Source organism: Leptonychotes weddellii, chromosome 3 (assembly GCF_054177405.1).
Source record: "Leptonychotes weddellii isolate Sample4059 chromosome 3, ASM5417740v2, whole genome shotgun sequence".
NCBI classification, from domain to species: Eukaryota; Metazoa; Chordata; class Mammalia; order Carnivora; family Phocidae; genus Leptonychotes; species Leptonychotes weddellii.
The window spans coordinates 121,616,798-121,640,004 of record NC_138371.1 but is presented as its reverse complement, the minus strand read 5'-3'; the positions used below and the strand labels follow the sequence as shown (position 1 = coordinate 121,640,004).

Genomic DNA, 23,207 nt, shown 5'->3' with positions numbered 1-23,207 from the left:
GATTACAAATGCAACAAGAACTGTTTTTTTTTTTTTTTTTTAAGTAATCTCTATGCCCAACGTGGGGCTCAAACTTGCAACCCTGAGATCAAGTCTCATGCTTTACTGACTGAGCCAGCTAGGTGCCCCTCAAACACCCATTTTTGTATTTTTACCTTATAATGATGTTTCAGACACAGTATTTAAAAAAAACTGATTGATGGGGGCGCCTGGGTGGTTCAGTCAGTCGGTTAAGCATCTGCCTTTGGCTCAGGTCATGCATGATCCCAGGGTCCTGGGATTGAGCCCTGCATTGGGCTCCCTGCTCAGTGGGGAGCCTGCTTCTCCCTCTCCCTCTGCTCCTCCCCCCTCTTGTGCTCTGTCAAATAAATAAATAAAACCTTAAAAAAAATAAAAATAAAAAAACTGATGGAAAACAATCATTAATTTTTTAAAATTTAGATTATTAAAAATAACTAGAAAATGCCACCTCAAGAGTATCTGATAGAAATATAGTATAAACTTGTAGTATTAATGATAAAAGGAAAATTCTTAGTAAGCTTAGAGTATGTCCAGGTTTTAATGTACATGCAGGCATACCATACTTTAATGTATACTTACATCATCACCAGAGAAATACTGATCTATGATTTCAAATGCTAATTTATATATGTCTTCATTTTCATGTTGCTGTAAAACTTCAATTTTCTCCAAACCTGATAAAAACAAAAAAATCAAATCATCAAGCAGACACAAATAAAAACTGTTCATTCTCACCATGGAAAATCCGAAAGAACTCAGAACACCTTCCTCCCATCACTCCCCAAAGATGACAGTTTTCTTAAAAAAACAGATAAAACTCTGAGCTGCTCTGGTTGGAGGACCAGCATCCCACCAATTTCTTCCTCTCTAGAAACCCTGAGGTACATTTGTATCTGAGGCAGACAGTAAAAAAAAACACCTAAGCACTCCATCTGACAGATGAGGAAGCTATGGTCCAGAGGTGTAAAGCGATTTACTTCAGGTTGCATGGCAAGTCAGTGACAGAATTCGAACCAAGGCCTCCCAAGAATGTTTTAGTGGAAGCACACTATGTCGTATAGTAATTTTTTTTAACTTTCCCTCTGTTTTCCAAATGTTATTACTTTTATACAAGTTTTCAGAAACTTCATGATTAACTGATATAAACAGAAGACAAAGCTTTACACTTTGAAGTAATTTCTTTTAAGAAAACAATCAAATAGGGTGCTTATATCTTATAGCCACAGTGAAATTCGGAAACAATTTTTCAAAACTATAGAATGCCTTCATGTCTATTCCCAATATATTTACTCCATGTATCAGATGCATAAGTCTATAAATTTACATCCTGAACAGTATTCTGTGAAATGTCTTTTTAGCTAGGTTATTCTGAAATAGTTGCATTTTTCTTTATATAGTAATATAAGAACCACAAAAATGGGAATATAAGTGTCAAAGATAATGGATGTAAAGTTCTTTATAAAATTATAAAACACTAAGTAAATGTGTATCCTAATTATAAGTATACCTCCCATAGACCAAAACAACTACACTGATAAAAAGCCAAAGAGTTACAATTCTGCATCTTAAACTCCCTGGGGGTTAACTGTTCTATATTAGACTATAATGCTAATTTTAAATTATCTCAAAATATCTTAAAACCAGAATAAGAAGTGAATTAATAGTATGAAGATCTACTTCTATGACCATAGATAAAACTCCTTAACATCTCCAGGATAATTTCTTCTTGTTATTGAGAAAGTATTTCCAGTCTGAATATTTTATGATGCTTTTGTGTTTGCTTTCTCTTAAAAAATAAATTGGGTAGTATAACTACACATAATAGTCAATAAAATATACAAAATAAAACATGACAATAGAATGAATTAATTTAAGGTTTGGGCAATTTAGTACATATTGAACAGGTACCTTTAAAAATAAAACTTTTAAAAATACATTTCATATGTCATTACCAGAGAAATAATTAATGTAATATTTCAAATCACAGTTTTCTCATTAAAATTTCAAAGTAACTTCTGTGGCATTAAGTTCAGCATGCAGCTCTAGCAATTGTAAGACTGAAATAAAATACCTAGATGACTCTGAAATCATTAACCTTTTCTAACAATATGGAATAGTATTTCACAAAGTAAGGTCCACACAATCACATGATATTAGGTGTAACATGAAAAAAGTGTTTCACTATCACGGATTCTAAGAAATGCTGGATTAAACAAAGCTTATGTTTCTCTACTGTAGTGGTTCTCGAGCTTTTAATTTGCTCTCACGCACTGTGACTTCAAGAGGAGTGTTTATGTTACCTAAAAAGCAACATAAACCTCTAGGAAGGCACGGAGTGACCTTCACAACCAGTTTTTCCAAAGTATGGACTAATCCTGGCTGGAAAAACCTCCTGGAATGCTAACATAGCAAACAAAGGACAGCAACATACTTTGATGATGGAACAGCAATGTCTCCTGACAGTTTTCCTAATTAGTTGTCTTTAAGGGAACTATTATTTCAGCATTCCAGTGCTCAACTATTTTTCTTCAATCCACTCTTACCTCCACATTCTTCTATGATTTCAGCTATTGTGCTTGCTTCATCACCAGCCATTATCAGAATGTTTTTCAGACCATCAAGGACCACCTGAACAACTTGAGAATCTTTCACAGACAGTAAATTACAGAATGGTGGTATTACATTCTGCTGTACAAGGTACTCAACCTAGGCAACAAAAGAAACATTTTTATTTATATAATTAACTTTCCCCCAAAAAGAACATAGCACAGGGCTTCTAAACAATCAGCAGCTCCTAAACAAAAGAGTAGTATACTTTGCAGTATTAACAATCCTAATAGTTTCTCCAAACTCACTTGATCTTTTCTGCCACTTATTGTTAAGTTGCTAATTGCCCAAGCAGCTTCTTTTTGTGTTCCAAAATCCCCCTGAAGGTTAAAAAGAAATAATTATATGAATTCTTTATTCAAAAAATCTTGGTTATAATATATTAATGTACATGATAAACTCATAATACCACTGACCTTAGCAAGCTGATGAATAATCATAGGAATTAATCCAGCATCTATTACAGCTTGAACTTGTTGCTGGTTGCCTGCCGTTATGTTGGAAAGGAACCACACTGCTTCCTATAATTGATCAAAATACAGGGTGCCTTTGTTTGAAAAATTATTTTTAATGCATTTGTATTTTTATTTTAATGTAGTTTACATATACTATAACAACATCACTTGAGTTGCATTAGGGGGAGTGCATCCAAAAAGCAATTAGGTTACACAGAATCTCTCATTTTAAACAAGTTATAAGAAAACTATTATAACCTTAAAGGATTTATAAGTCACAAACCAGGTTCTATTTTAATTTTAGTGTCAAATGTTGTCTCTTCTTCTACAATTAAAAAAGTTAACTGTAAAGTTATTTTGCCATCCAATTGTGGTTAAGATGTTAACAATTGGTAAATCAGTGTTTAGAGTATATGGGTGCTCACTATACTATCCTTGCAAATTTCCCATAGGTTTGAAAAATTTCAAACTAAAATGGTGAGGGAATATGGGGTGCCTGGGTGGCTTAGTTGGTTAAGTGTCTGACTCTTGATTTGGGCTCAGGTCATGATTTCAGGGTCCTGGGATCGAGCCCCACATTGGGCTCTGCACTCAGTGAGGAGTCTGCTTGGGATTCTCTCTCTCCCTCACGCCCCACCCCCGCCCGCCCCGCACCACACTCACTCGTGTGTGCTCGCTCTCTCTCTCTCGAATAAATAAATGTTTAAAAAAAATGTTGAGGGAATAAAATGGAGTTTTATTCCACCTCGAGGGTCCCATGATGATCCCAAGTGCAAATAACACAAATGCTCAAGGTGAAAAACCTCTGAGGAGACTAACTGGCTGCTGAGGCTGAGTGGGTATCTATACGAACCCTTTTTCTTTCCCCCATGATACCTTCACTTAGAGCATATCGATCACAGGCCAGAACTTCTCTGCACCCACTTCTGTCCGGCTTCCTCACTTCTCAGCTCTGTTTCCAATTATGGAATACATTTAGCTGTAAAAATCACCTATATTATTGAAATTTCTACAGTAAAAATAACTGGCCCAGAGTCTAAAAGACTCTGGCTTCTTTCCCTTCATTGGAACAAATGTATTCATAAAATGCACTTTTTGACAACATGCTTTTCTTAAGAATCCAACTGTCAAATTATAGTTGAGTAACTACAGAAATATAGCTATGACACAAAAGAAATGATCAATTCTGTTGGTTTTGGGGATGGTGGCATTTCAGGCAGATAAAACTACATTAAACTAAATGCAAATCAAAACCACGAGACATCATTTCACAACTACTAGGGTGGCTACGATAATAATTTAAAAAAAGGAATTGGAACCCTCATACAGTGCTTGTGGAAACATAAAATGGTGTAGCCGCTAGGGAAAACAATTTGGCAGTTCCTCAAAAAGCCAAACATAGAATTACCATATGACTGGGCAGTTCTACTCCTAGATATATACCCAAAAGAACTGAAAGCAGGGACCCAAATAGCCACTTGCATGCCAGTGTTCACTGCAACATTATTCACAACAGCCAAAAGGGAGAAAAACTCCAAGTGTCCATCAACAGATGAATGGATAAATAGAATGTGGTCTATATGTACAATGGAATATTTATTCAGCTATAAAAAGAAATGAAGTTCTGATACATGCTCCAACACGGATGAACCTTAAAAAAATTATGCAATGTGAAATAAGGCAGACACAAAAGGAATTAAGTACTGAAGTATATATTTAAACAATTAATAATAAGTTTATATCTCAACTTTGAAATTTTAAAAAAGACTTTTTTGATCCTTTAATTTAGGCATTGCCTCTTTTGGTCCAGTCTAATTTCATAGGGAGATTAAATTATGATCTCTCTGTATATAAAAAATACCAGCCATCCAATGAGAGATTCTGTATGTATTCTCACTTAGTGGCTACTAATTAACTGATTCTTGCTACTGCCCAATCTATTTAAATAAAAACACTGGTTATTTTATCAGGGCAGCACTTAAAACAAAATAACTGCAGAGGTGATTTGAAATAATTCTCATCTTAACTACAGTGGTTTTGAAGACAATCATGATTGAACAAATAGCAACAGAAAACAAGGGGACAGTGAAAAATGAAATATACAGAGAGAAAGAAATGCACCAGTGAGACAATTATATGCCTTACCTTATTTATCTTCTCTTTTGGGTGTGATAAGAGATTTGGGAAGTGCGACAGGACATCACAGTTGAGAACGACCTGGGTCTGCTCATCGGTGCCAGTCACTATGTTGCCAACTGCTCGGAGGGCTGCCGTCTGGGGTGGGGATAAAACACTTTCTATAAATTTATTTGTTTATGATGAAGCGGATTCTATTTTTTTCATAATCCTGACAAAATGTAAAAATGCAAGGGGTAGACACTTACTGTATTCTTAGAAAAGTACTACATAGAACTGAGAGGCAATTTTGAATTTTGAATAAGTCTTGTAAAAAATGGAACTATACAGAAAAATTGTGTAAAAAACTGCTGAAAAGATTCAAAAACTAAAAAGAAATGATAATTTAAAAAGTAAAGTTTCAAAAAAAAATAAAAAGTAAAGGTTCATTTTAACAGCAGCTATTTTTTATCTATTACTAATTTAGTACCACAGAAATATTTTAATAAAGGCCTGGAATGGGCATGTATTTCCATCTAGACAGTCACTTTGGCAGAAGTGGAATGAATATCCATCAGCCACCCACCCCTAATTAGAGTGAGGAGAAAGGAGAGAGGAGGAAATGCAGCTAGGATGCTGTTTCAATTATTTGGAGGGGAAAAAAAGAGTCTTGAACTAAATCAGTGGCTCTAGATACATAACGAGCAGACAGATCTGAAAGCTATAAAAAGAATGAACAGGACTCTATAATGGAGGCTAAATGAAAGGAGGAATCAAGGTTTCAAGCTTGAACTATGTGGTCTACTGAAAGGGGATATATAAAGAGGAGCAGGTTTGTAGGAGAAGATGATACATTTTAAATTCTGTCTGGTTAAAATGGCAATGGATGCTTGAAGGAGTTCTTAGAAGAGATGTCTGAGACCTCAACGAAAACTGGCTATTGTCAGTTTGAAACTCTGCAAAGAATCTGGGTGAGATAAAGATCTGGAAACCAACAAAATCAGGTTCAGTAAAATAGAGGAGAAATATCGAAGATACGTACATAGAGACAGAACTGAAACCTGGTGTTCAAGTTAACAGGTTATATAGTAAACACAATTCTATACAAGTAAGAAAAATAAGATACTTACTTGAACTTTCACTTCCTGGTGGCTCAGCAGGGGCACAAGAAACGGCACAACCCCTGAATCAATAACCATCTGTATCTGCTCATTACCTCCATCTGTCAGATACGACAGAGCCCAAACAGTATCTACAAGAATCTACAGAAAGTAAACAAGAATTACCAGTTTAGGTATTTGTTTGAATGCTTAAAATACATTCATTACATTTATGTCACTGCCCCAGATACCTCAGGGGCAGTGACATAAAAAGTAATTAAACTTTATGTTTTAGTTTGGTGGCAAAAATATCTGCTTACCTGATAAATCTACTAAGCAGCAGAGAACTTTCTCAATGCTTACCTACCTCAGATCATTCTTCACAAATATGAGACAGAAGTCTGAGACAACTTCTACCCTAACTTCTGCCTTTATATATCAGAGAGATGAATTTAAAAACAGGCCAAGGGGTGCCTGGGGGGCTCCTTCGGTTAAGCATCCGACTCTTGATTTAGGCTCAGGTCATGATCTCAGGGTGGTGAGATCAAGCCCCGCATCAGGCTCCGTGCTGAGTAGGGAGTTGAGCCTGCTTGAGATTCTCTCCCTTTCCTTCTGCCTCTCTCCCTGCTTGTGTACGTGCCCGTGCGCTCTCTCTCTAAAATAAATAAATAAATCTTAAAAAAAAAAAAAAAAACAACAGGCAGAGAAGTTTTTCTCTCTGCCCCACAAATTGAGTACCTAATAATCATAAGGAAACACTTTATATACAGAACAAGACCATATACCAGCTGCTTCATGGCTAGAAAAGACCAAAAAGATACTAGTGGTTTTCAAACATGTTTAGCAATATAATTAATTTTTCAGGCTATTAAAGTAAACAGTTAAAAGAAATAAGTTGGCATTTTAACTTTGGGGGAAAAATTAATTATTTGCAAAGCCCTTGAAAAAGGTCTCCAAGTGAAGAGCAGAGTCTAAACCACGCCCTACACCCATCTGATTTTGCAAATAATAAACAAAAGAAAGACTCAAGTTTGCTGACTCACTCAAAGTCAAAGAGTTTATATGTAAGCACAGATCTTATCTCATGTGAAATCCAGAGATGTTACTTACTAAGGTATCCAAATTAAAGATATTCTGTTGCTTTAAAATAATGCCACCTGAATTAAAATCCATCTATATATCCTTCAAAAAATAAAGAGATGAATAAAAAGAGCAAATAAAACCACATATAGAGGCGCCTGGGTGGCTCAGTTGGTTAAGCATCTGCCCTCAGCTCAGGTCATGATCTCAGAGTCCTGGGATCGAGTCCCGCATTGGGCTTCCTGCTTAGTGGGGTGTCTGCTTCTCCCTCTGCCTCTTCCCCCTGGTTGCATGCCCTCTCTCTCTAATAAATAAATAATAAAATCTTAAAAACAAACACATATAGCCCACACCCTCAGCATTAGTAGGAGTCAGAGAATACTACAAATTTCAAATTACCTGTAAGAAAAGAAAAAATTAAATTCTAGTTTTTGTCTGGGCCTCCTGCCCCAAGCCTATGTAAGACTTCAGAGAAGAGGAGAGGGGAACAGAGTAAAGTGTTTAAAAGTAACATATCCTAGTAAAACTATCTCACATTACTGGGACAGAGACCATGTGGTTCCAAAAGCCTATGATATTTACTACTTGTCCTTTTCAGGAAAATATGCTGACACCTTCTGCACTAGAGAATGAGCTTCATTCAACTAAGAGATGCCTGAGGAAATATTTCATCGTAGATCACAGACTAAAATAAACATGGGATAAGAGTGGAAGAATAATTTATAAATGGTATATGTTCTGAAGCAATAGAAATATTGCAACTTCAAAAATGGGAGGACAGAAGGGAGTTATGCCTGAAAACTGAGCCCCCCTACCATCCCACCCAGCACTAAGGCCTCCCTACTGACGGGTGTCTGCAGATGTTGTGTGTGTGGGCAAAGCCTGTCTACTACCCAGTCTGGCAGTAACAGGTAATAAGATTTATACAGAAACCAGAGTCACATAACACAACACCCAAAATGTACAGGCTTACAAATGAAAAATAACTTGTCATACCAAGAACCAGGAACCTCTCAACTCAAAAGGGAAAAGACAGTCAACAGATGTCAATACTGAGATGACACAGATATCAGAAGTATCTGACAAAAGATTTTCAAGGAACTATCATAAAAATACTTCAGTGAACAATTATGAATATATTTAAAACAAATAAATACAGGAAATCTCAGCAAAGAAACAGCAAAGAAACAAAAGATATAAAGAAGAACCAAACAAAATTTTAAATGGAAAAAGTCAGTAACCCAAATTTAAAACTCACTGGAAGGACTCACTAGTAAAATTGAAAAAGGGAAAAAAAATCCACAAATTCAAAGATAGATCAATACAAATCACCCAATCTGAGTAACAGGAAAAACAAACTTCATGAGAGTTGTAGAACAGTAACAAAAGATCTAACACTGTGCCATCAAGAGTCCCAAGAGAAGTGGAGCTGAAAAGTATTTAAAGAAATAATGGCAGAAAATTTCCTATATTTGGCAAAAGATAAGCAGATTCAAAAATGGGAGGATGAGGCAAGAGAAAGGAGAAAACAGAATAAGCTCCTCAATTATTGTATAGGTATTAGGAGTCAAAAAATATTATTAAAATCAGATAGAAGAAAAGGGCATTATAAAAGGTGTAAGTATAAAGGTAACATTAGAACAAAAACAAACCTTTTAAGAAAAAAAGAGCACACTAAATAGAAAATAAAACATACACAAAAAAGCTAAACATATCAAACAATATGACCAGGATTAACTCACCTATAAACAAGAAAAAGATTCTTAAATTGGCTCCCAAAACAGAACCCAGTTCTATGCTGTGTACAAGAGACACATCTAAAATTAAGTAATTCAAAAAGGCTAAAAATAAAAGAATAGTAAACAGTACATGGAAGTAAAGTTGAAAATCTATAGATGAAATGAATAATTTCCTAGGACAACAGTTTACAAAAACTGACCTCAGAAGAGATAGACAGCTTAAGCAAGATAATTTCCATAGCAAAGATAAAGAAAATCATCAAGGAACTAACCCCATGTAGTACCAACACCCAAAGTTTCAAGGGCAACACTATCATTCTTCAAAGATCAGACGGACCCAATGTTATATAAATTGTTTTAGAGCATAAAAAAATAAAGGAAGCATAATGTTGATACCTAAACATTAAAAAAGCAATAAAAACATAATATTAGTGCCTCATAAAGATAGCATAAAAGTAAAACTGCAAACCAGTATCACTTACGTGAATACTGGTGTAAAAATTCAAAATAAAACATTAGTGAACAGGATCCCATACCACACTAAGAAAACAATGTATGATGATCAAGTGGAATTATTTAAGAAATGCAAAGACTGGGGGGGCACCTGGGTGGCTCAGTTGGTTGAGCGTCTGACTCTTGGTTTTGGCTCAGGTCATGATCTTGCAGTCATGAGATCAAGCCCTGTATGGGGCTCTGTGCTCAACGGGGAGCCTGCTTGGGATTTTCTCTCTCCCTCTGTCCCTCCCCACTGCTCACATTCTCCCTCCCTCCCTCTCTCATAAATAATTAAATCAATCAATCAATCAATCTTAAAAAAAAAGAAATGCAAAGATGGTTCAATTTTAGAAATATCATTAATATGTCACATTAGCAGATTTAAGGAGAAAAATCATGGTTATCTCCACAGACACTGAAAAATTCAACACCCATTCTTTTTTTTTAAAGGGGGGAGTCAGGGGGAGAGGGAGAGAGAGAATCTTAAGCAGGCTCCATACCCAGTGGGGAGCCTGACGCAGACCTCAGTCTCACAACCCTGAGATCATGACCTGAGTAGAAATCAAGAGTTGGACACTTAACTGACTGAGCCACCCAGGTGCCCCTCAACACCCATTCTTGATGTCAACACTCAAAATAGGATTTTATGGATATTTGCTTAACATGATAAAAAACCTACTAACTTAGGAAACAAATTTAGATTCAACAAGAGACTGATAAATTTGTTTACATAAAAAGCAAAAGTCTGCATGACAAAATATATCGATGACAAAAGACAAATTAGGAAAATACCTGAAATATGTATCACAAATAAAGAGCTAATATCCTTAATATATAAAGAACTCTTAAAAGCTAAGGAAAAAGGACAAAAATCCGATCGAAAAACAGGCTATTTGCAAAGATTTGAAAATGGCCCTTAAATATATGAAATCATGTCCAATGTCACTCATTAAAAAAAAAAAGAAATGCAAATTAAAACTTGATACACAGTTTCTTATCAGACTGGCAAAAATTAAAAATGTGACACCACATTCTATTTGTAAGGCTATGGAGAAAGTCACTTTATGGTGCTGCTGGGGAATACAAAATGGCATAGCCTCTAAGACAAGGAATTTGGGCAGTATATAACAAAATTATAATGCATTCGCTCTTTGACCTAGCAATCCTGTTTCTAGGGATTTACCCTTAAGTGTATCTCCAATAATATGAAAATACACAGGATTATTTACCGCTACGTTATTTATATTTGCAAAATTCAGGAAATAGCCTAAATACCTATCCGTAATAGTGTGTTTGAATAAACCATGTTCACAAAACAATACTGGTTGCCTGGGCCTGTACTTTAGGAGGCTGCTAAATAAAATGTAACCTCTTCTCCATCATGTGGCACCTACTACTAGCAGAAGACCACTTTTTTCTAATATTCAGAGGCCTGGAAAAATGAAATAGTTAAGGTTTCTTAGCTGAGGTCAGTTAATAATTTTCAGTGGGATCTCCACAACAATATCTGAAAAACCGGTAGGGTAAGGTAAGCTACAGCTAAGTCCTAGGCCTCCTCAAACTGCAGACACCTCTAGTCTCTCTTTAATTTTGTTTAGTAATATAATTGGGTCCTCACTGAAAATTTCATTTTATTTAAAAATGTTTTTTATTTCATTTTTTGAGAGCGAGCGAGCACACGAGCGCACACCAATGTGCAGGATCAAGAGGAAGGGCAGAGGGAGAGGGGGTGAGAATCTTAAGCAGGCTCCACACCCAGTGCAGAGCCCGACACAAAACTTGATCTCAGGACCCTGAGATCATTACCTGAGCCAAAATCAAGAGTTGGACGCTTAACCGACTGAGCCACCAAGGTGCCCCTGAAAATTTCATATTAAAAAAGTTCTAAAAACTTTGAAATTCATAGCATGTGGTTATCAGGCCACTTTAGCTTCTTCTGTTTTCATCAAAGTCTGCTTTTCTCATCTCCATTATCAGGCTAACACCGCTCTCTCTCTGATGCTTACCTTTTGTTGCCTTTTCCCATGTAAGCTGCTTCTGTTATTTTACACCTTCCCCCTCTATTCTTTTTTCTTGGTTTTCCCTTTTTCATGATTTCCATGCTAAACTACTAAACTATCTGGCTTTTACAGCCACTAATAGTCAATGAGTATACTCTTCTTCCAGTTAATCATCTGATTAATACTGTGCTAACAAAGTCTTCAGTAATCCTGGGCTATTTTAATTATTTTTCACTATTCATGTCTGTTTTTTCTCTGCTAGAAAGCTTTAAAAGTTTTTACTTCAGCTAATATTTCAGATACTTGAAGACTGCTAGAAAGCTGATCTCGAGACACACAATAGAAGGCATATATGCACGCACGCAAAAGACTGACAACTCTATATGGTTAATATTTTGAGATAATTGGGGCGCCTGGGTGGCTCAGTTGGTTAAGCGACTGCCTTCGGCTCAGGTCGTGATCCTGGAGTCCCAGGATCGAGTCCCACATCGGGCTCCCTGCTCAGCAGGGAGTCTGCTTCTCTCTCTGACCCTCCCCCATCTCATGTTCTCTGTCTCTCATTCTCTCTCTCGCAAATACATAAAATCTTAAAAAAAAAAAAATATTTTGAGATAATAATTCTGAAAACTGGTATATGAACCAAAGGAAAATCTCCAGCAACTCAAAGTCTTCCAATAAGAATATGCTCAGCTCAAAGACCTTCACTGATTTATGTCACCTCCAATAAATGTGCTAACCAATAATGTCCTGTTAGGCACTGTTACAGAAAACTGCTATTAACTAACATATACAGCATTTCCTAGAAGATTAGGTATCAATGGAACGTCTATGGAATGTCAACTTCACACATGCTTCAGAGACAACTAGAGCTGATTCGGGTTACAACTGTGTACTTATATTTAATCCTTATATGCAGTAATGGGTAACTGAGAAGACTAGGGGTACTTGCATCCTACACATTCCAAAGAAAAGGACCGGCTCTTGATTAGCTCCTTTGAGATAACCTCTGAGCTCTTGGATTATCCTGCCTGATTACATTGTATACCTGAGATCTTGGGCAAATAGCTTATGCAACAATGTGATTTTATGTGAATATCTCTTTTAGTTTGCTTGAAGTTGTGGGCCACACTGTATCAGTTTGACCTCCAGAAGGGGATGGAGACTGAGAAGCTAAGGGCAGTCATGGGGGCTGTCCAAGCCTATATGACTAACCCCCAATAAATACCCTGCACACCAAAGTTCAGGAGGTTCCTGGTTAGTAATATTTCATACGTTCATATGTGTCACTCATGGCTGCTGGGAAAATAAAGCACTGTCCTGTATTACAACTCTACTGGGAGAGGAGAACTGGAAGCTTGCACCTGGTTTCTCCTAAACTCTACCCCCTTTGCCTTTGTTGATTTTAATATTGTGAAATAATATATACATATTTATACATGTAAATAGTATAAATATTTATATATATAGGTGTCTGTCCCTGGCACTCTGTCCTGGCACAGAGCTCCTAAAACTCCTGTAATTTCTTAAGCAATAAGAACACTAAGAACATCTCTTGTTCTAGTATCTGTCTTTGACCCTGCCCCGACACAGGACTCCTAAACTCTTATAAATTCCTAAGTGATGGGGCACCTGGGTGGCTCAGTTGGTTAAGCGACTGCCTTCGGCTCAGGTCGTGATCCCAGGGTCCTGGGATCGAGTCCCACATCAGGCTCCCGGCTCAGCAGGAAGCCTGCTTCTCCCTCTCCCACTCCCCCTGCTTGTGTTCCTGCTCTCGCTGTCTCTGTCTCTGTCAAATAAATAAATAAAATCTTTAAAAAAAAAAAAAAATTCCTAAGTGCTAAGAGACCTAGGAACATCTTTTGTTCTATTGAAGTGAGTCTGGGTGGGCTCCTGGATGAATGCTGGTTGCCAGAAAGACCAAGCCCTGATTAGAAATTTGGAGTTTTCAACCCTATCCAGAGAGGGGAGAGGGGCTGGAAATGGAGTTAACAACTGATCATGCCTACAAGAGGAAACCTGTGTAAAAATCCCAATAGTACAAATTGGTTCAGTGAGCTTCCTGGATAGAGCTCCTGCCCTTAGGGCCCTCCTGGATTTTGCTCTTTGTATCTCTTCATCTATATCCTTTATCATCTCCTTTAATAAACTGGTAAATATAAGTGTTACCCTGAGTTCTGTGAGCCACTTTAACAAATTAACCTAACTGAACTCAAGGACAGGGCTGTTGGAACTCCCGATCTACAGGCAGTTAGTCAGAAGCACAGGTGACAACTGGTGTCTGAAGTGTGAGACTGCTGGGGTGGGGGACCTGAGAGAAATGAATGCTTAACCTGTGGGATCAGACACTCTCTCCAGGTAGACTGTATCACATCAAATTAAATTATAGGATACCCAGTTGGTATCACAGAGACTTGCCTTTTGTTGTGGGGAAAACCCTATACATCTGGCAACCAGAAGTGTCAGAAGTGAAGTAGGCTGTGTGAGTAGTAAAGGAGACATACAGAAGATAAACACATAGCTGGGAAGGACTGGGATTTTCCCTACATAGAAAGGAAAAAACTAAGTTTTTCCTAAATGAATCTGTATCCTTTTGCTGTAATAAACTACAAGCATGAGTGTAACAGCTTTTCTCTCTTTCTAGCAGTTCAATGAACCTGAGGGTGGTCTCAGGGACCCCTGACACGCTTATCATCAAGTGTCACTAACAATCAAGTCTCCACACACAACCAATCTGCTACAACTGATTAATTTCATTTGCACCAGCAATACAATAAGCTAGATAGCAAATGTTAGGTAACACTCAAAATTGTCTGGGCATGTTAAGCCATGGATGTACAACTTTGAAAAGGGCAGGAAAATCAAATGCTACAGAACTACTGCAACTGCAAATTAACTTTAAGAAGCACAATAACTAGAACGCAATAAACACAGACTGACCTCAATCAGTCCAGACTTTTTCTCTAGTCCTAAGGGTTAATATTTAGTTTTTCTTCTAATGTCACATAGGCATATTGCAATCCATAAACCAACTAATTATCTCCACAACCCAACCCAGCTTCTCCAACATTCTCACTAGTCACTGTCTCATAAATTAAGTCGCTCCGGCTGTTTCATTTCTCTGCCTGCTGCTATTCTTGTTTTCCGTTGTGTCCTACACCTTAAAACCCAAATTAGAAAGATGTGTATGACTTCCTCTTCTCTTGCCACCGATATTAAACCCAGCAAATTTATCACTGAAACATTTCTAGAGTCTTCTCTTGTCTTCCTGATATCTAAGCTCTAGTACTGGTGCTAATTTTCTCTCATCCATACTACAAAAGCACCACCAATTTGTCTTTCCAACTCCACCTTCCCCTAAAAACTACACTCCACTTAATGGTATGAATCATCAACCCAGAATACAAATTAGACCATTATTCTTTGGTTCAATATCAGCTACATAAAAAGTATATACGGCTCTTAAGGTGGTATATAAGATGCTGTATGTTTCAGAAACTGCTGAATTTCTGCTGTATTTTTCCCTACTCTTTGTTTTTATAACTTATTCTTCCATCTCTCTAGTTTTAACAACTGCTTTGCTGGCTCTTCCTCCCTTGATGTCACTGCTCAAATGCAGAGCATTTCTTAGAATTCAACTTTTAGCCCCTTTCCCATATTTTCATGAATCCCTTAAATACTGATAAATAAGTCTGTATTGTGTTTTCCTTCTTAGAATATTGCTATGGAGGAACAACAAGTAAGTCAGAATCGATATGTCTGCCCTACAATAGACTCATCATCTTTCTCTACCAGTCTCATCCTTTTGCTTTACTCCTTCTGATTGTTATGGCATTATTATCCATGTGGACTTGCTCAATTAGAAACCAAAGTAATTTTTACTTTTCCTTCAATTTGATCCTTTCCTCTTGAAGTTCTACTATTTTATCTCTTAATATCTAAGCTTTTCCTCTCTTAACCATTACTGTTTCTAATTCAGACCTTCATCAACTTCTTTAAACCAATTATGAGAGCAAAATAAGCCTACTTACATTCATACCTTCCCCATTCCAAACCCTGCATACCTCTTCTAAGTTATCAGACCATAACAGATATGAGCACATCACTCCTCTATTTAAAAATCTTCAATGACTCTGCACTGATCACAAGATAAAACCAACACTGCTTAACACAGGATTCAAAACCCTGCAACTTAACTCCCCAGCAAATGTGTTGGGTTATTAACTACCTATGTTCTCCAAACCCTCCAAGTATGCTCCTGAGTCTTTAATATCTTTCCTCATATACCTGAAATGACTTTTCAACTTGACAAAGTACTACTTGTCCCAGTTGTATGACATTAGACAGATGACTTAATTATCTGCCTCTTTTACTACATTTGTAAGAGGGAGATAATGGTGGTACCAATCTTACCTTCATAAGGAATAAATGAGTTAACATATGAAAAGTGCTTAAAATAATGCCTGGCACATTTTCAACCCTTAATAAATGTTAGCTATTAAAATAATCATCTTTGTTACCTCTGTTGCCACTTCTACCACCATCTTTCTCCACATGATACTTGTTTTAAATGTTACTTTCTCAGTGAAGCTTTCTGGCTGCCAGAGAGAACATGCGCTCTCATAATTAGCATCTTGGTCATTCCTCTATTTTACTTTTGTTTTGTTTTGTTTTCACGCCATGTTCTGTATTTATGTGATCATCGTATAAAAAAAGCATAGGCCTTGGACATAGCTTCAAGTCTCAGCTATAGCTCTTATTTATCATATAGGCCCTTAGTTAGGTTATTTTACTTTACTGAATTTTAGACTCCTTATCTATAAAATAGGAAAATAAAACTTATCACATAAGGGTGTAGTAAGGTAAAAGAAAATTACAGAAATAGGTTCAGCATAGCAAGTCATCAACAAAAGTTCATTCCTTTCAATTCTTTTTACCTGCTACTAATGTAAAGGTCTTAGAAGGCAGGGTCTCTCTGACTTCTTTATCTTTGAGCCTACAATTCACAGCACAATTCTGGCTTAAGTGGTTAATCCATGAGTATTTGTTAAACTTGACAGATATACCTATAACTCAGTACTCTGCCATTTTAATACAAATACAAAGTTGAAATTCAAATAAACATCATCAACAGATGGTGGAAGATTTCATTTGGCTGTAATCAATTCCATAATGTCCTGGGTTTTGTCTTGATGGCAATATCAGATATTTTGTTTATGTTCCCTTTAATCTTAGCTGTTGGAATGCTTAGAATTAAATTTAGCAACAAATACATTTTTTTATATAATTTTACTTTCTTGCTGTTAAGATAGTTATCATTTTTTTTACTTTTACTGTCACTTTTATATTCATTTTGAAGATAAGATAGTATATGGCTAAACAAGTTTCACTTAATTTTTATGACATTTCAGGCTAAAATGTCACAAATGACAAGTTACTTTGGTTGCAAAAAGATCCCTTCCCAGAGTTTAAAGTTCTAAAATAAACTAGAGAAATGTGGTTCAATATTAGCAAAGATGTATTTTCTTCATCCCAGTGATAAATCACACACATAATTCTGGCAAACATACATACATTTGTATTATATATGTATGTAAACAAAGACAGGATTATAAAAAACACAAACATACAGCAAATCAGAAAGAGATCTTAGCTGGAACAAGAGAAGCCAAATCAATGCTAGATGAACACTAGAATCAATTTTAGATTCACTGAAATTTATTCATTATTTTACTCCATGGAAGAGTAGCATTTTGCTTTGCTACATTACGGGGGTTTTCAGATTATCTAATAAAAAAATCTGCCAGAATATATATAGTAAATTCTTTTTTTTTTTTTTTAAAGATTTTATGTATTTATTTGAGAAAGAGAGCACATGAGAGGGGAGGAGGGTCAGAGGGAGAAGCAGACTCCCTGCTGAGCAGGGAGCCCAATGCGGGACTCGATCCCGGGACTCCAGGATCATGATCTGAGCTGAAGGCAGTTGTTTAACCAACTGAGCCACCCAGGCGCCCTATATAGTAAATTCTTGACTAAATCTCACGTAATGACCAAATCATCTGAAAATGCCTTTGCATTTAAAACTATACTTGATATTCTTCAGTACTATACCTCCAAAGGTTGTCCTGGGAGGCAGTGTGGTTTCACTGAAAGCACACAAGATCTGCCATCAGAAGATCTCAGGGTTTTTTTTGTTTTTGTTTTTTTAGAAGATATCTCTGTTTTGAACATCAACTTTGATTTTTTTTTTTTAAGATTTTATTTATTTGACAGAGAGAGACACAGCGAGAGAGGGAACACAAGCAGGGGGAGTGGGATAGGGAGAAGCAGACTTCCCGCCAAGCAGGAAGCCCGATGCGGGGCTCGATCCCAGGACCCTGGAATCATGACCTGAGCCGAAGGCAGACGCCTTAACGACTGAGCCACCCAGGCGCGCCAACATCAACTTGATTCTTACAAGCTCTGCAACCTTGGATAAATCACTTAATCTTTCCCTGAGGCCCAGTTTCTTATTCTATAGAATGGTGGCATAATATCTATCCTATTATAAGAATCAAATAAGATTTATTTTTTTAAAAGATTTTATTTATTTACTTGAGAGAGAGAGACAGAACAAGAGGGGGTAGAGAGAGGGACAAGCAGACTCAGTGCCAAGCATGGAGCCCAATGCAGAGCCCAATTCAGGGCTCAATCCCATGACCCTGAGATCATTACCTTAGCTGAAATCAAGAGTTGGGACGCTTAACCGGCTAATGAAGTTTAAAGAAATATGAAGGTGCTTTATAAGGTTTTTACCTCTTTATAAATACTGATACTTAAAATAATATGAATGACAGATAAATAACTACATATGTGAAATTTCTCTGAAGTCAGTATTTTTTTTTTTTTTTGAAGTCAGTATTTTTGCTATCTGGATGATTTAAGATATAAAGTTAATAAAACCTTAATCCTATTTCTGAAAAAGATATACATTCTGAAAGCTTCACAAGTTAATAAAATATACGCTGACACTTACAAAAGTCTAAAAAATAAATAACCCTTTCAGTCCCATCAAGAGCAAAATCCCAAATCTAAGATTCTACTTTACTTACATTTATGTCCGTATGATATATAAGGACACATAATGCTGGCAAAATCTGAGGAAAGAAGATAAACAATAAATAACACTAGAGTTGATGAATATGTCTTTGTAAAAATGAGTGTGATACAAAAAGCAGTAAATACTACTTGCAGAGCAAGAAAAGACGTTAAATTTGTATGAATCTCTATTAGGAAAATGAAAATCAATTCAATCTGAATAGTTCAGATGTCCAATTAAAATATCCAAATAAATCTGGCAGAGATTAATGCACCTTAAAGGAAAAACAGTTGTTTTCAGTAACTTTCTTTATAACATAGAATGTCAAGTGGAAAGAATGAAGATGTAACTATACAGTAGAGGTAGCTTAAAAAAAGCTGTTTTTTTTTCTTTTTTGGTAAGATTTTATGTTTAAGTAATCTATATACTCAATGTGGGGCTCAAACCTACAACCCCAAGATCAAGAGTCACATGCTCTATCGACTGAGACAGCCAGGTGCCCCTAAAAAAAGCTATTCTTAAAAATGTCATCTCACTTACCTGCTTAAAGAGTAAGATAAGATTTTAGTTACTTCAAATTAAATTTTCTGACTTCAGATTTACTCAAGAAAATGACAACCAGTACAAAATATACAGTTTGCTGAATTCAGGCCTTACTATCTTTTTTTTTTTTTTTTTTTAATCTGGGATGGAGGAATTGGGGGTGGGGGGATCACACTAAGTATTACCCTTTCCATAACAGCAAAACCCAGAAGCTGGTGAAAGATGTCAACTATAAAGTTTCACAGTTAACATTTTTTGACATTGTCAAGTGATTAAAGGTTGCATAAAAGTTTTAAAAACTTAAAATACTCAGATCCATTTATAACTTAAATGTAAATAGAGAAGTTTTTATTTTAATTAGATTTAACACAAAGTATGCCACACATTTAAGAACACTGATTTTGTTAGAAATCTAGAGAAATTTCAATTGGACTTAATGTAAATTCATTCAAGAACATTTGCATATAAGTACACTAGTTTTATCTGTAGCAATCCCTTATTTTTTTAGTAATAAACCAACAATGCAATGTAGTAATAAAACCTCTGAGATTTGGTTTTCTCCTTTTGTATTTTTCTTTTTGAAAGATGTTTTTTTTTTATGAAAATAGTCATTAAAAAATAAGAACTAGGGTGGACTAACATTTTGTCAGGTGCCATAAGATACTCAACTTTCATTTCACAGGAGTCAAAAATTAAATATGATATGTTATTAAAAAATCTCATACTTGCAATGAAATAAGTATGTGCATTATTTCATTCCCTGAATGAAAATCGAAAGCATAAACATAGGGAAAATATACCATCTGGGCTTTGCAATTCTTCATTTACCTCCTGAACTGTCTCCATAGGCGGTGGGGGATCCTTATTCCTGCAGAGATTGACAATGACCCATGTGACGTTCCGAAGGAAGGTGATGGGAATGGAGGGATTGATGAAGGACAGAAGAGGTTTGACAACTCCCAGTGATATGACATAATCTCTACATTGAGGACCATCACCTACAGAAATGAAAATTGTATTTAAAAAAAAATTACATTCAGGATGAGAAAGTCTGAAATGTATGCAATGGCTCATGTTGGGACACTGATGTTCTATGTTTCCTCACCATTAGTCAAGGGCATCAACTGTTGCTGTTTCTCCAGATTTTGATTTGGAGAACACAAATTTAACCTATCAATCCTGATAACAAATTGCATATCTGTTTCAAGAGGTACCATCTTAAGTTAGTATTTATGAGGCAAGAAGATAGTCAACCCACATTAAAATTAGAGGAAACATAGGATGTAATGGCTATGCCAATGCAGGAGAAAAGTTAATTAAGATTCTTAATTGGAGTCTTTTTAAACCTAAATCCAACTTACCTATAATGTTTCCCAAAGCCCATACTGCTTGTTCACAAACATTCTGATGTGGTGAATGGAGAAGTCTCAAAAAAAGAGGTACGGCATCTATAATAGTAACAAACATTGATACTGCAAAATGTTGAAGAGTTTATAGATTTCAGACTAAATAAGTTGATAAAATATACACAGCGTGGCACACTATGGTTACCCAATTACAGTTCACTGAATGAATAAATGTGGCAAATACCTTTTCCCTAAAAAAGTTAATTTTAGCACTTTCCCCTAGTAATATTCAAGTAACACACCTACTGACAAGATTTAAAAGTTGCTATTACATATCATTAACTAAAAGAAAACAGCAGCATGAAATTTTTCCTATAATGCATTTTAAAAAAAAGAGAGATCCCCCCAAACACATAAACTTAGAATACTTTAGTCAATATGATCCTAATCGCTGATATGGGATTTTACCTAAAGAACTGATCATTCCCGTATCTGGCTTACCTTATATATTAAATAATTTATCATTATAATCTTTACTCTTACATAATTTACACATTAATGTAAGTTCTAAAACACTGGTATATAGTCATTCCAGGTAGGAAACTAAACATAAGCTAGATCACTTTTTCTTAAATTTCAGTCAATTGTGTACTACTTCCAGGATTTTTTGTTGTATCTCTGCACTACCTGTATTATTTACTTAACACTTAAATTAAAATCAACTCACACTTTTAACAGCTTTATTGAGATATAATTTACATACAATATATCTGTTTAAGTATACAATTCAGTGGTTTTTAGTATTTATACAGAGTTTTAATAGTTATCACTACAATTTAATTTTACATGTTCATCACCCCCAAAAGAATCCCATATCCAAAGCAGTCCTACTGCCCACTCCTCCAGCTTTAGGCAACCATTTAATCTGCTTTCTGTTTCTACAGATTTTCATATTTTGGACATTTTATATAGATGAAATCGTGTAATATGTGGGATTTTTTTCTGGTTTGGCTTCTTTCAATTAGCATATAGTGTTTTTGAGGTTCATCCATACATGGCACATATTAATGTTTCATTCTTTTTATTGCTGAATAGTATTCCATTATATAACACATTTTGTTCACCTACTTATATCAGTTAATGGATACTGGGATTACTTCCATGTCTGGGCTATTATGAGTATTCATACAAGTCTTTGTGTGGACATGTTTTCCTATCTGTTGGGTCCACCTAATAGTGGCACTGCTGAGTCATATGGTAATTCTATGATTAGCCTTTTTTTTTTTTTTTTAAAGATTTTATTTATTTATTTGACAGAGAAAGACACAGCGAGAGAGGGAACACAAACGGGGAGTGGGAGAGGGAGAAGCAGGCCTCCCGTGGAGCAGGGAGCCTGATGCGGGACTCGATCCAGGGACTCCAGGATCATGACCTGAGCCGAAGGCAGTCGCTTAACCAACTGAGCCACCCAGGCACCCTATGATTAGCCTTTTGATAAACTGTTTTTCCAAAGAGGCCACACCATTTTACATTCCCACCAGCAATGTATGAGGGTTTCAACTGACCTCACATTTGTAATTTAACTAATTTTATCACTTCTATAAAACAGAAGACCAGTATCACTTAGCAGTATCACAAATAGAAAGTAACCAAAAAATTAAAAATTCAAATAAAACATTGTTATTAAATTGTCCCTACTAGTCTCTATTAAAAGCCCTAGTCTAAAACCTGCTACCTTTTTGTTATAATTAATATCTAACTGGGAACTTTCTCCTTTGAAATATCTGAAAGGGAGTGGTATTCTCACTAACTGATTTAGTGTAATTTATTGCTATATCATATACTACTTAAAATCATCTCCAGTGCCACCTAAAGCCAGTTAAGCATCTCACACATTAAGAGTACTTGGTGACCTCTAATTTTTTCAAAGAGCTTTTTTTGTCAGTTTGGATCAACACACTAATCATAGTTAGCCCATCCTGAGGTGGGCAAAATTTTAAAAATGTATGTTACAAGTTAAAAGGCATAAGCTAATCAGCACATCAGAGGTACTACAAACTGAAAATTTAAAACCTGTTGTTAGGAGATAGTCTCTACCCCAAAAGATAAAACTTTGTTCACTTTTTAGTAACCACATATTTAGTGATAGATTAATGATAGCTATGGGAAAGATATCAACCATCAAAAGTAACTCATAAAATTCACTAGTTTAAAATGTTTTAAGATAAAATTCAGTCTTTACAATAAAACTCCACTTCCTTGCCTTTATTTTTTAAAAATTCCCAGCAAGTAAGGATGTTAATTTACTTACTAGACTGTACAACAGCTTGAGTCTGTGCAGAAGTTCCTGATGCTATATTAGTTAACGCCCAAGCAGCTTCAAACTGTAATGAAGGACTGTAAAACACAATAAAAAGTCTTGAGACAAGCGCTGTGAATTGTGCAAGACTGTTGAATCTCAGATCTGTACCTCTGAAACAAATAATGCAATATATGTTAAGAAAAAAAAAAAGAAGAAGAAGAAGGTAGCGGGTAGGGGAAGAATGAAGCGGGGGAAATTGGAGGGGTAGATGAACCATGAGAGACAATGGACTCTGAAAAACAAACGGGGTTCTAGAGGGGAGGGGGGTG

General features: G+C 36.0%; 1 protein-coding gene across 1 annotated transcript in view; it reads right to left on the bottom strand.

Moving 5' to 3' along the window:
• Positions 1 to 23,207, bottom strand: part of KPNA3 (karyopherin subunit alpha 3) — a 92,707-nt gene that overhangs the window by 3,893 nt on the left and 65,607 nt on the right. Inside the window, exons 7-16 of the mRNA XM_081814902.1 lie at positions 22,888 to 22,973; positions 20,592 to 20,678; positions 20,059 to 20,228; positions 18,701 to 18,745; positions 6,329 to 6,460; positions 5,229 to 5,357; positions 3,045 to 3,149; positions 2,877 to 2,948; positions 2,565 to 2,727; positions 601 to 695 (exon numbers count right to left, since the gene is read on the bottom strand). Coding sequence (XP_081671028.1) covers positions 601 to 695; positions 2,565 to 2,727; positions 2,877 to 2,948; positions 3,045 to 3,149; positions 5,229 to 5,357; positions 6,329 to 6,460; positions 18,701 to 18,745; positions 20,059 to 20,228; positions 20,592 to 20,678; positions 22,888 to 22,973 — 1,084 coding nt within the window. The remainder of the gene's footprint in view (positions 1 to 600; positions 696 to 2,564; positions 2,728 to 2,876; positions 2,949 to 3,044; positions 3,150 to 5,228; positions 5,358 to 6,328; positions 6,461 to 18,700; positions 18,746 to 20,058; positions 20,229 to 20,591; positions 20,679 to 22,887; positions 22,974 to 23,207) is intronic.